The sequence below is a fragment of the Centroberyx gerrardi genome, chromosome 4 (genome assembly GCF_048128805.1).
Source record: "Centroberyx gerrardi isolate f3 chromosome 4, fCenGer3.hap1.cur.20231027, whole genome shotgun sequence".
Lineage (NCBI taxonomy): Eukaryota > Metazoa > Chordata > Actinopteri > Beryciformes > Berycidae > Centroberyx > Centroberyx gerrardi.
This window is the reverse complement of record NC_136000.1, coordinates 3,187,354-3,202,272: the sequence shown is the minus strand read 5'-3', so window position 1 is coordinate 3,202,272 and position 14,919 is coordinate 3,187,354. Positions and strand designations below refer to the sequence as shown.

General features: G+C 42.5%; 1 protein-coding gene across 1 annotated transcript in view; it reads left to right on the top strand.

Moving 5' to 3' along the window:
• Positions 1–14,919, top strand: part of LOC139919904 (GRAM domain-containing protein 4) — a 55,810-nt gene that overhangs the window by 19,996 nt on the left and 20,895 nt on the right. The window contains exons 4-5 of the mRNA XM_078282917.1: positions 13,259–13,379; positions 14,339–14,397. Of these exons, the coding sequence (XP_078139043.1) occupies positions 13,259–13,379; positions 14,339–14,397 (180 nt within the window). The remainder of the gene's footprint in view (positions 1–13,258; positions 13,380–14,338; positions 14,398–14,919) is intronic.

Here is a 14,919-nt window from a genome sequence, read left to right as displayed (position 1 = left end):
TTACGATTTGATGGTCTTATTTGAACTATTTTACTCCTGTGAAGCACTTTGTGACTTTGCTTTGTGAAAGGTGCTATATAGATAAACTTTATTTACTTACTTACTTACAAATGGCGCCCGAACCGTGTCGTGATCACCTCGGATTTAAGCTGCGGCCGCTCTCTGAGTGAGGTCGGACTGTTGTTTGAGTTCAAGTGGATTCAGCGTGATTGCCGTGGATATAAACGGTGCTAAGCTACATTTTCCTTGGCTGCTAACTGAAGGAGCTACAGGACCGCTAGCTGGCCGGTTGCCAAGAGGTTGCCGCTGAGTTTGCTCTCCCGCTTTGGAGCGTGTTGGAGCGTGTAGGAGCGTGTAGGAGCGTGTAGGAGCGACGGACCTGCGGACTCCACCGAGCATGTTTTCAGCGCTGTGTTTTTGTGAGGAGGAACTGTGACTATGTGTGAACTTTGTCGGGTGAACTGTCACCCGTGTATGGAGAGCCAAGCAGTTTGAAGGTGCGTGACTCGTATTCGGGACAGCCCCAGTGGTTTGTCTGATCAATATCAGTCGATCGGCTCCGATCGATGGCTTCGCTGAGCAGATTGCACTCTCCATGTTATGACCTCATCAGCCCAGATAGTCCACATGATGATGAACCAGAACCATCCAGCATCACATCTGCCGTTTGGTCACTTTCATAATGCCCTACAGAGCATGACTGCACACATTTCTAACATGAATCGCCCCAGTGGGAATTGAGCCTCTTACATCTGGCTGTTAATGCCATTAAACCCTTGTTTTATAGTTAGTCTTTGTTTCCACATATCATAAAACATAGAAAGGACACAGAAAACAGTGAAAGATAAAAAAGAATCAATGCCAGAAGCGCAGCTAAACTGGATAGCAGAAACTATTTCATGAACTACAAGCCTGTTAATCGGTACTTAACCATTAATCTACTGCTCATTAATGGTTAAGTACGTTGTTATGGCGTTGTTTGCTGCAGGGCTGTACATTATATAAGTGAAGCTGTTAGTATACGCATGTGAAGTCATGCAATGAGAGACGGAGTGGAAGAGATAAAGAGAGCAGAAAAGAGAGAGAGAGAGAGAGAGAGAGGGACAAGTGGAAAATATTATACCTAAAATGATTATGTAGCCATTATACATTCATATGTTCAATGTGGAGTGGGAGAGAAAGACGAAGCTGAAAGACAGAGGACGTGGGAAAAGAGAACAAGCTTTGAGGCACAAGGGGATAATATTACACCGAGAATTAATAGCCTGAGTGAGTCCATCATCGTGAACAAGCAAATTTATGCACTGAGAAACAGAAACACAGTGACAGACAGAGATAGAAAGAGAGAGAGACCTGAAATGGCCAGTGGTGATAAACTCCTCACCGAAAAAGTATGAAACAGAAGAGTCTGGAGCTCACTTCATCTAATTCAGTGGCTGAACACACTGTCAGAGATTAGTGGAGCAGTAGAGGAGATTCCTCAACCCGTCCAAACCCCAACATCCAGGACAGGAGAGTCCAGGTGACTCCTCATTTAGGATAACGCTGCTGTTTTTAAATCAACAATGCGTTTGCTCTACTCTCATTACTTTCCCACTTCCCACGTTCCCTTTTTAGCCTTCAAACCGGAAGTCATTGGCTCCAATTGTAAGCTAAAAACCTTTTAAATACAGCTCACAAAGACATAGTTTACATTTTAAAAATTAACTGATTAAAGCTAACTGTTACCATGAAAAGTCAGGCTATTGTAGTTATTACCAAAAATCAAAAATCATCTCATCAAATTCAAATGGGAACAAATTCTTCATTACGCCGGGGACTATTTTCTGTGCTACGGAACTACTTTCCTGAGATGGAAAACGTGTTTACGGTCGGCTTATTAAGTTGTTTGAGGAAAAAGTCGGCCGGCCCGGTGCATCGTGATGATGAAATATGTTATGTTGAAATATTTAGTTTTAGTTTTTTTAATACAGTGGAGTTCTATGGCTGCTGGGACATGAGGCTTCACTGGGCATCGGCTACATGGACGAGACTTGTTAGCAAAACAAATTTATTGCTGATTTTGATATTTTCATAGGATTTTTTGACGGTAAGAAATGCATTAAAAAACACCAGCCTGATCCTTTAAGAGTTAATGAAGCTAAATGAATCGTACTTGATGCCAACCATAAACACACAAACTGGAATTTATTCAACCATCTCAGTTATAGGTGTATTAAGGTGTTTGGTTCCAAACTGAGATACCGTATTTCCTCTAATAGTGGCCTGTAGTCAATTAAAAGCCAGGTCTCCGATAATGGCCGGGGCCGTGGTCGACACGAACAAATAAAGGCCGGCCTCAAATACAGGCCGGGGAAAAAAATAAAGGAAAAAACAACGGTGGATACCAGTAAACTCCTGCTGCCTGTTATATAATGTAACTGTAGTTTGTAGTAATGTACAAGTGCCGCAAGAGTAGCTGTATCCCCATTCAAGTTAGCAGAGGGCTAACCGGAAGTTAGCCCGCTCGGCCGGCGGAAGTCTCTGGAGCGTGCCGTCGTCGATTACCGTAATTATCGTAATGCATTGCAGTAACAAAAAAAGTCTACCTAACGAACCCCAACAGAAGCAGATCGGAAAACAAGGAGGCTTCGTACTAAAATAGGAGCAAATATACTTATCAAACAGAGGGAATTAGAAATAAAGGCCTGTCTCTAATATAAGCCTGCTTCCAATAAAGGCCTGGTACCCTCTGCAGTTGAGGTAAATAAAGGCCCGGGCCAATATTAGAGGAAATACGGTATGCACCTTTTTAAAAATGTGACAAAATACAGATCGTTACAGCACTAAAATCCACATAAAACTCCAGGACGTCTTAATCCAAAGCTTTGATATGAGACACTGGGCAACATCTCCATTAATCGATATATTTTTTTATTAAGAATCCTAATAATCCAGATGCCCAGGGACGCTGTACTGACCGCTGTGCTTCACACAGCCTTTGTGGACTGATAGATGACTTTTTCTAAGCCCTTTTATCCCAAATGGATAGACCGCATTGTGGATTAAACCTGCGCTGTGCTTCATCTCCTGTCTGTCATGCTGTGATGTTGAGAGTCCCAGAGCAGAGCGGCCTGCTGCTCCATCAATACCTGGCTGCCTTCTCACTGTGCAGGCTTTATGTAATATCAGGCTATTAATAATCTCTCTGTTGTTATTTAGAGCTCACAGCAGATGAAGGTCCTCGTCTGACTTCCCTGTCCGAGCAGCCAGGCCGCCTCTGGACACAAATAAACACACATACACACACATTCACAGTCACAGCACCCGTTTCATACGTAACCCCCACCCCCCACATACACACACACACACACACACATACACATAAACACAGGACCATCACCCAGTGGATAAATATAGACTAGCTCCTTGTATGCACATACACACAAGCATGCATGTTCAGACAGACACACACACCATGCATACTGACAGAAGGTGAGGTCGACACACACACACACACACACACAAACACACCCGACTGGTTAAAACACACCGGGGCTGTGAACTCCTGTCATTCCTAACAGGATTTCTAACAGTCGCACACCGAGGCGGCGAGCTGGTGGAGATAAAACAAAACATAAAAGATAAAATCGAAACTGAAAAAAAAACTGGCCTTTACTCTGAGGCTTCTCTCTTCCACAGGGGAAAAAGTCGTTTTAAATGTGGAAAATTGAAGAATCAAGGATCTTACTCAAAGCACGTCACATAGTAATGTGACGTGCTTTGAGTAAGAGAGTCCAACTAACCTTTCCAAACTTTGTGTACTGTAAGCATTCAGAAGATGTGAAGCGGGACAGAGGAGTGATTCGTCTGTGTACCAGGGGCGTCGGCGTCTCGCCCCTTTTGCTCGCTGCAAGCCTGACTGAGCTCCGCCGACTGTGTTTGAGCGCTTGGAATTCATAACATGAAAGGTTTTATACCAAGGAACGCACTTTTAATGATCCTCACTGCTCAGTATTAAAAAATGCAGCTGATTAGATCATCGTACTTGTAGTAGGTGTCACATTTTTTAAGAAACAGCCCCCCAACCCTACACATACACACACACACACACACACACACACACACACACACACACATGCACGTACACGCACACCTCCCCGCACCACCCCAACCCTACTGCTGTCTTTACTTATTTGGCATCACCAATTTCCCTCAACCTGCCTTGTCTACTTGTGCTTCGGTTAGTGGTTTCCTACATTTCCCAGAATGCCTTTCAATAATCCCCACAGAAGGGGGCGTCAACTTGTTCCACTTAGTTGTAGGTTGTACGTGACCAGAGTAAAGATATCTTAAAGATGAACAACAGAGTTTTCAGCCACTAGTAGCGTACAACAACAAAAAACACTTATCAGGTGGTTTTCAGGCACGTGCACGAGGACGCACGAGCACGGAGGAGACGTAGTGCACGATATTGTGTATTGAACTGAAATGCCTGCAACTTAGGCCGTCAATCAAATGAAGGGGTGCAGCTAACTCTGCAAGCTGCTGCACTGAAATCGGGATGTAAACATTCAAAGTTCACAAACAAAGTTCATCCCCAATAGCTGTTTTTCTAGAGTTAAAAGGTTTTAAGGGCAGTTTATAGTACAGCGATTTATGATCATCACCACCGGCGATGATCATATTCTATCGTCGGTCGCAATGACATGTTGTTTATACTTCCAGCGACAGGCGATCTGTCATCGTTGCGATGGTCGTTGCGCCCATCGCTGAGACTTAAATTGGATTGAACTTTGACCCCATCGCTGGCTCAGTTGTCATGACAACATTATGAAACTCTCTCATCCTAACGTCGATTAATTCTCTGAGCTCAAATTAAACGGTAATCAACAGCTCTGGAAGACCGTACTTTTGTAATAGACTGTAGAATAAAACGTACACCGAGGAGACAATTTATGCTATTTATCTAGACCTGGATAAAGACAATAGATTTACTTGAATGAAACTTCTTATTTAGAAAGAAAGAGTGAAAAATAACATTGCAAAAGCAGTAACATAACATGTAGGTACATTAGGCTATTCTGCAGACTGGTTTACAAACTGTATTATTATTATTTTCCTTTCAAATGGTTAAATTTTCAATTAGTGCAATTAAGAAAATGTATTTCGTTACATGGCGTTATTAAAAGCAGACTGCAGCAGCTGGTTGGAGGCACGGTGGAGTCTGTAGGCTCCGACTCTGCGATGCGTTCTATAATCGCTCTAGTGTTTCTACTTTTTATGAGCGACAGCGTCCAAAATCAAAGTTGAGCGATGATGGAATGTTGGTGACTTTGTAGTGATGTGCATCGGGCGATCATAAACCGTTGTACTATAAACTGACCTTTAGGGGGATTCTTCCTTGAAATGGTAGACATCTCAGTTTGGATTATAACAGGTGTACAGGCGCTCTGAGCCAACAATATCAGCCATCTGACTCCAGTGAGCAGCAAAGGACTAGCTTTAGCATCGTGGTCCATGTAGGCATGAATGCAAAGCACAGATAGCCGGTATTAGACTTCCTGGAAAGCATGCCAACATCTTGAGACTTTGCCAATTTGCCGAATTTCAAATGCTATTTTTGTTTCCTCTACACGGAAACCAATTGCAAGCCTTCACTTGTGTGACAGCCACAGCGCTCCTTTACCACAGAGGGGCTGAATAGGCCAACTGTCCCACAATCCTCTTGTCATGGCCACAGGCTAGGGAAGCGAAGCGTGTGATGAGGGCAATATGCTCCGTTAAATACTGGCCTCTATGCAAATGCTATGCACTTACGTAAGTATCTGGGGCATACGTTGTGCTCCGCTCCCCGTGCGATCCTTCTTTTTAGACGCTGATGTCCGGCAGGTTAAAGCACACAGCACAGCATGTCAGCTATTCAGAAAACACAATCAGTCATACGAGAATCCACGGCGCCGCTCCTGAACGCCTCTGAGGCTCTTGGAGCGGTTTCTCTGGGTTAGAAATGGAGGCTTTGAACAAAGAGCTCTCGGCTCCCAGGGATCAAGTGCTATAGATCATATGTCCCGTCTGAGAAGTTGCTAGATGCATCGTCAACCAAGCAGACACATCCTGCATGCTGATGTCCAGACCTCATCCCTGCTTCCTTTAGATCTTCCCACTTAGATCTTCCCACAGATCCAGCCATTGAATAAGTCCCATGTTTTACAGAAATTACACTACCAGTCAACAGTCTGGACCCACCTGACTGATTGTTCTTGATGTTGTTCTTTTAATCTAAAGGCTTCTGCTTAAATGCTTGAAATGTGTTTCTTAGACAAATATAAATAGTGAAGTTGATCCTATGTATGAATTTCTTTCCAAAGCCTTTGTCTTTTCATCAAGGCAAAGGGCGGCTGCTTTACAGAATCTAAAATATAAGATAGTTTTGATTTGTTTAACACTTTTTTGGTCACTGCATAATTCCATTTGTGTTATTTCATAGTTTTGATGTCTTTACTGCTATTCTGAAATGTGGAAAATAGTAAAAATAAACAAAAATGTGGTGTGTCCAAACTTGTGACTGGTAGTGTAAGTTTTGCTCTAATTCCAGCTACCAGGGACCAGGAAGGGTCTTTTCACTGTCAGTTAAGAGACAATACAGTGTTGTGTTGCAATGTACCGATTTGCTTCTAGTTTGTAACATTAAAGAACAAATTGTGTGTAAGACTTACGTCAGATAGATGCAGGATAAAATTATGAAGGGGCAGTTGGCTGCATCTGTGTGTTAAATTGGTACAAAACTTAAATGGTAGTCGAAGATTGTTCTCACTGGGAAAGAAAGAAAATTCTATAACCACATTTTTTGCACCATAAAGACAATATAAAGCCATTTCTGCGGCATGGCATTTTATTTGTGTTTTGGTACATTAAAGCAGGATATTATGGCTTTTCCGAATTAATTTTTTCCCTGCGTTTTTGAATTTATACAGTGGGGTTCTCGGTTTCAAGAGTCATAACACTCACTCAGCCCATAAATCATCGTTTCATCTTTCAATTCAAGGAAGAAAATTGCAGTTGCATTTCGGTGACAGCAGCAATACGCAGTGTGCGTGGCAGGATGTGGTTTCACACGGCTTCACGGCCCCGCCAGCCTGCAGGAAGCGCAGGAGGCAGCCGAACACACGCGACGCACGTTGTGACTGAACGCTCATTTGCTGCTTCATCATGAGTCGCCCCGTCCTGCTGGAGAACCTGACACCCAGCACCCACTGTCTGGACCTCCTTGGCTTCTGTAGCTGATGGCTTGAACCGGCTTACAGGTGGAAGATGCTGCAAACTTTGCTTCTTCGACAGCAGATGTTTTGTTTTCAGTTGAAGAGTATGCACAAATCTTCCTAATACTATGACTTAATAACGTTATATATTGTAGTATGATATTGTATCGGACCTCTGTTTCTTGCCGTTGGATATTATTTTCATAGATTTTTGCCTTCCCTAACTGGGAATTAATTTTCAACATGACAAGAATGCTTCTTAGAAATGGAATCTCTCATAAACAGACTAATTATAGGGAGAAATTGTAGTTTCTTCTCTCTCTTGTTTTAGTATCATGAGCAGGCGTGGTTATAAAATGTCTCTGAGCAGAGTTATTATGCGGTGTGTTGTACTCAGCCGTTTTATGTTCCAACACTAGCACTAATGTATCAATTCAGGACCGGTGAAGGCGCCATGGTGACTACAAAGGTAATGACATCATGCCGAAAGAGGTGCAGTGACATCATGGATTAAAAAAAAAAAAAAAAGAAAGAGAAAGGAAAAGAAAAGCGAGCAGACGGTTCTGCTAGAATCTGACATATCCCTCATTATTTATGCGAGTCAGGAGGGATTCTGGGACTTGGGGGGCCTTGTTGAATATTTATAACCTGCTAACATCCAGCCTGGGGTGTCACAGGTTGTGTGCTGTCATGGCGATACATTTTCCAATTAGGTCAATGTTACTGGCCTTGTGTGTGATTGCCACAGATGCCCTGCTTCCTGCGCGGAGCACACTGACCAGATTATGGATTTGCACTTTGAAAGTCATTTAAAGAGTTCTGTTGTAACTCCATATCTGTTTGTTAGAAGGTTAATGAGGGGAAGTATCTGCTGTCGGTGCGCTTTAAAAATCGTAAATCTTAAGAGGATAACCTTACATTATGTTGTGAATGTTGCATTAAAAGGTTATAACTTTGCTTTGCTTTAGCCTGAGCTAGCACTGCTGGGAGGAATGCAGCAAATCTTTGACTTCTCAAAGATCCAGAGAAGCTTAGAAGAGGGAGGGGGGAGGAGGGAGGAGGGAGGAGGGAGGAGGGGGGAGGAGGGAGGAGGGAGGAGGGGGGAGGAGGGGGGAGGGAGGGGTCCAGTGTCTTGCTCAAGGACCCTCAGGCAGGTTGGTGCCAGTTGGTAAGGCTGAAAGATATTGACAAAAAATCTAATTGCGATTATTTGACAGAATATTGCAATTGCGATTTAAACTGATTCATATCATCACAAGTTTTTCTTGTCATACATTTTTTAGAACTTTAAAATTGTTTAAATAAAAGTGATTTTGATTTTTGAAGTGAGTCTGATGAAAGGTTTTCACCAATATTGTATTCATTCATGGAGCAAAGATCACCTGCAGCTCTAAAACACCTTGTTCAGAAATCCATTTTGGACGCTCCTCTCTCTTAAGCAATTAATTGCAGCCTCTGCCATTTGGAAATTGGAAAGTTCACATTGCAGTTTAAAAATGTTCAATTAATCGTTCAGCTCTACGCAGCTGCAGGGATCAAACCTGTGACGTTTCAGCTACACAACGTTCTGTGCTAGAGAGGAGCCACCATTTTGAACCCCTCCCCTCCCGCTGTATTGTTTCCCAAGCTGAGCCGGACGGGTGCAGCGGGTCTTTCAGCTGCAGGACCTCATCACAGGAAGTTCCACCTGTATTGAATTATCGACCGGGCTGCTGTTGTCCCAGGTAACCTTGTGGTAAATCTGTAACACAAAGCTCCCGGTACAGCTTCAGCTAAATCAGTCCGGTCACCTCCAAGTTCAGGGCGGGGGATCATTTCCTTCCATTTGTTCTGTGCTCCTAACGTAGCGCCCCCTCCAGGCTGCAGCCCAGCTTGGCGGGGCAACAGTGGAGACTCGTGGCTGGAGAGACCGTCCAGCAACCGAATGGTCACAGGTTTATTAGCCAGTGTCCTGTCGAAATGTCCCGGAGCAAGACCCAGAATACCGCCACCTGTGAGTTGATCTGGATAAGAGTCACTAAAATGCCTAAAATGTAAATGCAGTGTACTTCTTCACTTGAAATAAATGGTAGATTTCAGTGTCTTCTCTCTGAAACGGTGGGATGCGTCACCCCGCCTTGAGAAAGCACCCATCCCACCTCAAAGAAGTGACTCTGTTGGTTTCAATGGAGTGTTTGAGTGTCACATATTCAAATCCTCTTAGTTCTTTCCACCCTGCCAAGGAAAATGATTCAGGGGAAAATGCTGGTACACTTTGAGACTTCATTTCAAAATGTAATATATCCATTTTGGGGGGAAAATACCTCTAGTTCGTTCCTCAGTATTTTTGAAACCTAAAGGATCCAATCTGTAAAAGTGTTGTCAGCCCAAGGACTGGGTACCGACTATCCATTGCAAAAGAGCCATAATGTGTTTCTCATTTTGTGCTATCAATCATTTCACCAGCGGAGGTGTTGCTTTTTACAAATGATGGACATTTCATTTAGGAACAAAACTGAATTTTCGTCCTTGCCAGCTCCCAAGGAGCTCCGACCTGAAATGAGCCGCAGCTTATTTGCTTCAGGGTGATTGTGCAGAAATTACTCTTAAATTTTAAAAGACATGTTTTTGTGAAGAGTTGAGCTCTAACTGTCTAATTAGCAGCAGATTATACATGTCTGCTGGACACTTGGCCTTGGCCATCTACTTTTCTCCTCGCGCCTGGAAGCTCTCTGTTAATTTAAAACCGTCCCAGACGTGGATCAAGTAGTATTTGAAAATAATTCTTAGCATTTGTTTCAGCCTCCTTGGAGTCTAGTCTAGTCTAGTCTTGTTTATTTATGTAGCCCTTAATCACAAGCATGTCTCAAAGGTCTTTACATAGCATCATATACAGTACAATATACTGTACATACTACATCATATATACATACTATGTCATAGGTTACATACTTCACATACATACTATACATCATACTATACATCGTCATATGCATACATACATCATTTTACTCAATAGCATACATACATCATATACCGTACTACACAAACACACTCATGCCTATGAGTGTGTACTGGTGGAGCGTGCATAAGGCTGACATAACACTGTCATAACCATGACATGACATCTGACCTAGGGCTGAACAATTAATCGAAATTTTATCGAAATCGCAATATGGCCTACTGCAATTTTCAAATCGCAGGAGGCGCAATATTTGTTAAAGGTGAAATGTGTCAAAATACCATTTTAAATGAAATATTGTGGTGCTGCAGAGATGTCCTGGCCTACACATCATATTCTACAGACTTAAGAAAACATCTTTGTTTGGTACAGATCCCCGCAAAAATCACACCATAATCATTTTAATAAGTTTTTCAATGAAAATGAGAATAATGATGTAAAAATGATCATTCCCTCTAATATCGCAAATCATATCGCAATTGCAATATCAGTCAAAATAATCGCAATTAGATATTTTTTCAAAATCGTTCAGCCCTAATCTGACCTGAACATAAATTGATGTTTATGAATATTTATAACTGTCATTAAGTGTCATTCGGTTGATAATGTGACTTTCAATGCAAAGTTGACATTGTTCTGGATGTCTTTGTCATGACAACTTGACATTAAGCAAGGACACATAACCTTATATATCAAACACAAATAAACTGTTTGGTGGTATGTGTTAAGATTACGTCAGTGGTCGAATTTTGGACAGAGTGAGTGTGTGTTTGCTTGTAATTTTGTGGTTTTTGGGATTTAAGCTTATTCCCCTGTTGATGCTGTAAGTCTCCCTGGATAAGAGCGGCAGCTAAATGCCTAAAATGTAAATGTTAATTATTCAGGTTTGTTGCCGTTTTGAACATACAGTTCAGCTCTCCTGAATTTCAAATGGAAGACTTTTTTTCCTGCTGTTTTGTGTTCCTGATCACATCCCTGCTGCTCCTTCCTCCCATTCATTCTCTTTCTCATATAGCCTACATTTCTTTATTTCCCCTCAGCGTCTCTCCCTCTGCTCTCTCCTCGCCTTTTGCAATGCTTCTTTCTCCCTCTCCCTTTTTTTCTTCCTTTTTTTCCCCCCTTTTCAAGCTACATTTCCCCCCCCGTCTAATTCTCTTGTCTTCTGCCAACTGTGTCAGGAGCTGCAGAGCTTTCCAGAATCGGCTTCTGGTCGGCGTTTTGAATGTTAGGGTTTAGTGGGACCGTTGGCCGGTGCCGAGGCAAACTGGAAGGAAACCAGTCTAGCCTCTAATCCCATACCACACACACACACACACAGCTGCCCTGACCCAAATCTGCTCTGTGAGTGAGACGTTTGGATGGGAGCCGGCAGGGATCGTCCCAACCGACCCCCTTTGATTCCCTCAGTGGATTGTACGCTGTAAAAATGATCTGATCAAGTCTTTTAATCAATTTTTGAGCCTTAATATAGTATTTTCCTTTAAAACAAGTGAAAAAACTGCTGAGGGGGTGAGATAATGTAACTTGTCAGCAAGGCAAATCAACTTGGCTCGAGATTAAATTGTTTTTTTGGGGGGGGATATTAGCGTTATCTGTCTTATTTCAAAATGTTTTTTGTTTTCAAGAATGTTCCTTATAGTGAAACCATCGGAAAGCACAATTATTTCACCCCTTTTAGATTAGTCTTTAGTAAATTAAATGACATTACATTTCATATTTTGGCATACATTTTCAGATCAGATTTATCATGTTTTTTATTTTATATTTTATTTTTTGAGTGAGGTGAGGAGTGTTTATGCGTCCCGTGGGGTTTCTTTATCTCACCTGCACAGTTTGTATTTTTTCTCTTCTTTCTTCGCTTCATCATTTATATGTGCGAACAAGCTAAACTCAAACTAACGGGTCGTTCCTCAGTCTTCTGCAGCCTTTATTCCCAGGGCGCAGGGCGTTTCATTTCTCAGGAAAACGTCGTCTCTTTTCTCCTCTTCATCTCCTCTCTGGCCCAAGTTCAATTACAGTGATGAAGTAGGTCGAGGTGTTCCATGCCAGGCCATTCATTTTTAATGAGCGCTAACAGGTGCTAAACGAGACGGGCTCGAAGGCCTCGGATTTATCTTCCCTTTGTCCTCCTCCTTTCTCTCTCCGCTTCCATCGCCAGTACAGAAAAGGTCATTAAGAAACACGAGTGTACTGGCTGTTGCCTTTTAGCAGGAGCTAACTGTTAAATATGACTTTTGATGGGAATTGTAATTTGCAATTTGATAGGAAATTTAATCTTTCCGTTCCTTGTAGCTGTGTCTTTCGATCCAATGGGATTATTTTGCCGCTGATGGTGAAATGTTTCTTAAATCTCAGCAAATACATCAAAGTTAGGTCAAATTTATAGAGGCACATGTGTGACTGAGGGGTTATTTAGTGTGTTTCCAAATTCTCCAAAAGTTTCCTGTCAGTAAACAATTTGTGTTCTTGGTTATTAGTGTAGCAGCAGCTACAGGGGAAGTTAGACTTTCTGTACCCTGTGGAGTGATAATCAATGTACTGATGATAGAAGTACTGTAGATGGATACTGTACTTAAAGCGGCAGGTTATTCACTGTTAAGGCTGGTGTGAGTAGCTTCAAACTATAATTCAAATTAGTATTCAAGAGACTAAATAGCCAAAACTTGGCCTTTCAGTTGCATATTGTTCCATTATGTAAAGGACAATCTGATATTCTGCTGTGGGCAGAGATTTTCAACTTTGTGTTTTTTGCATTGACAAGTTTCTTAGTGCCTCTCTGGTCTGTTGCACTATTCTTGGTGTTTATCTATATCATATGTAATGTGGTAATTTGATCTGTGTTTTAAAACTTGCAAACTAAATTTCCCTTACAGGCTTAGACAACGAATTGAATAAATTGAACACTGATTTCAACTTGGAATGTAAAGGAATGTAATCTATCTGGAATTGGCATTGGAAATGATATGAATTTGAATTAGAACTGCATTTGAATATGAATTAAATTGGAATTGAAATGAAATGCAAGCCGCCGTGTGACATACCTCCACTATAAACCTGCTCCACCGATCTATTTCAGAGGAGGAGCTGAGGAAGCTTCGCGACGAGTCGAACGTGGACACGCTGCGGCAGGAGCTGGACCGGGAGCGCTCCAAACGGCTCGACCTGGAGCAGAGGATGGGCGAAGTCCTGAGAACCAGGTAGGAGAGGAGGCTGCTGGGAGTTTTCCATCCACTCTGGAGACTCCCGCTGAAACCTCAGAACTGACCATCTGCAGTGTGTGTGTGTGTGTGTGTGTGTGTGTGTGTGTGTGTGTGTGTTTTATGTCATCAATCCCTGACAGAAGAGAAACACTGAATCTGTTAGTGTGAACTCAGACAGCTGATCCTCCTCCAGCTCTGAACTCCATTTGTTTGAATGTGGTTCTGGTTTGTTTGAATGTGGTTCTGGTTTGTTTGAATGTGGTTCTGGTGGATCTGCTGGTGTTTAGATGTTAGAGGCATCAGACAGATCTCTCTCCACACTTGGTTTCACTTCATTTTAGTGCAGGAGAACAAAGTAGAGGTCTGTGTGGGGCGGGCAGTCCTGCAACAGATCTTGGTGGCGGGTTTTGTTCTTCTAAGTTCTCCATTTTTAATAAGCACTGTGATTGGCCCTGATTGGTTTGCAAACACCACCCAGCCGGCAAACTTCAGTGTATAATACGAACCGAACCAGTAATGGAAAAATATCAGTGAAGGCTTACATGCAGCGGGCCAAAAGTTTTTACATTAGAGCTTGTGTTTCTGTGAAATCGGCAGCCACCTCCTATTATGATTAGTTAGCCATGCTAGCATAAGTCAATGGGGTATAAACTTGGGCTATTGACTTGCACTAGCATTGCTAACAAACGCTAACAGGAGGCTGGTGCTGATTTCTCAGAGACAAAAACATCTGAAAAATGTTTTGAATGTTATAATAGTGGACATGGTTAGTGATCAATAGGATGGGCCTCTAAAAATCACTGAACCTTCCCTTTTAAAGTGGTGATCTGTGACATCTGTGTTTTTTTAAAATCTAGTCTCCATCTTTGGTGAGGCATACATGAATTCTCCTGCTGTAGTTCATGTATAGAGAGCGGGGCCGACGGTTATCATTTCTGTCTCTGTTGCTCCTACAGACCTGAAGACTCGCCTCCTCAGCCGCCCAAAGCTCCGCCTCCTCCTGTCAACGGCACAGGTGAGCTGGAAACCCCGACTTACACACTTTTACTTCTGCACTTCTGCTCCATCCCCAAGAGGAATTGTTTGAAAAAAACAACAACAACTTAGCTACATGGCTATGCCGTTATACTAGCGTCCCAAAGATCTTTATCTAACTCACCGTTATTGAGAACTTCATTTAGCGACGCCTTCCAAACACTTGGCGGCTCAAACTTACATTGAGTGTCCTTGGGCTTAGCTAATGCTAGCAGCGTGGTAGCAGTAGCTGTAGCTCCCAGCTCCAAAAAGCTGCATTTTGTGAAAACGGAAGACTTTATTGAAACTTTCATGGTGGCGTGTACACGATACTAAGCCTAAGGACACTCAGTGTAAGTTTGAGCCACCAAGGAGCGTTTGGCGTAGCCATCTAGCGTACACACACACCGAGCCCCACTCTCTGTCGTTAATTCACATACATCCACGTCTTCTGTTGCTCTATAAACTTTAACGTCAGGTAACGTTATTGCCTGTGGTACCTGAGTGACATTAGTGGAATTAT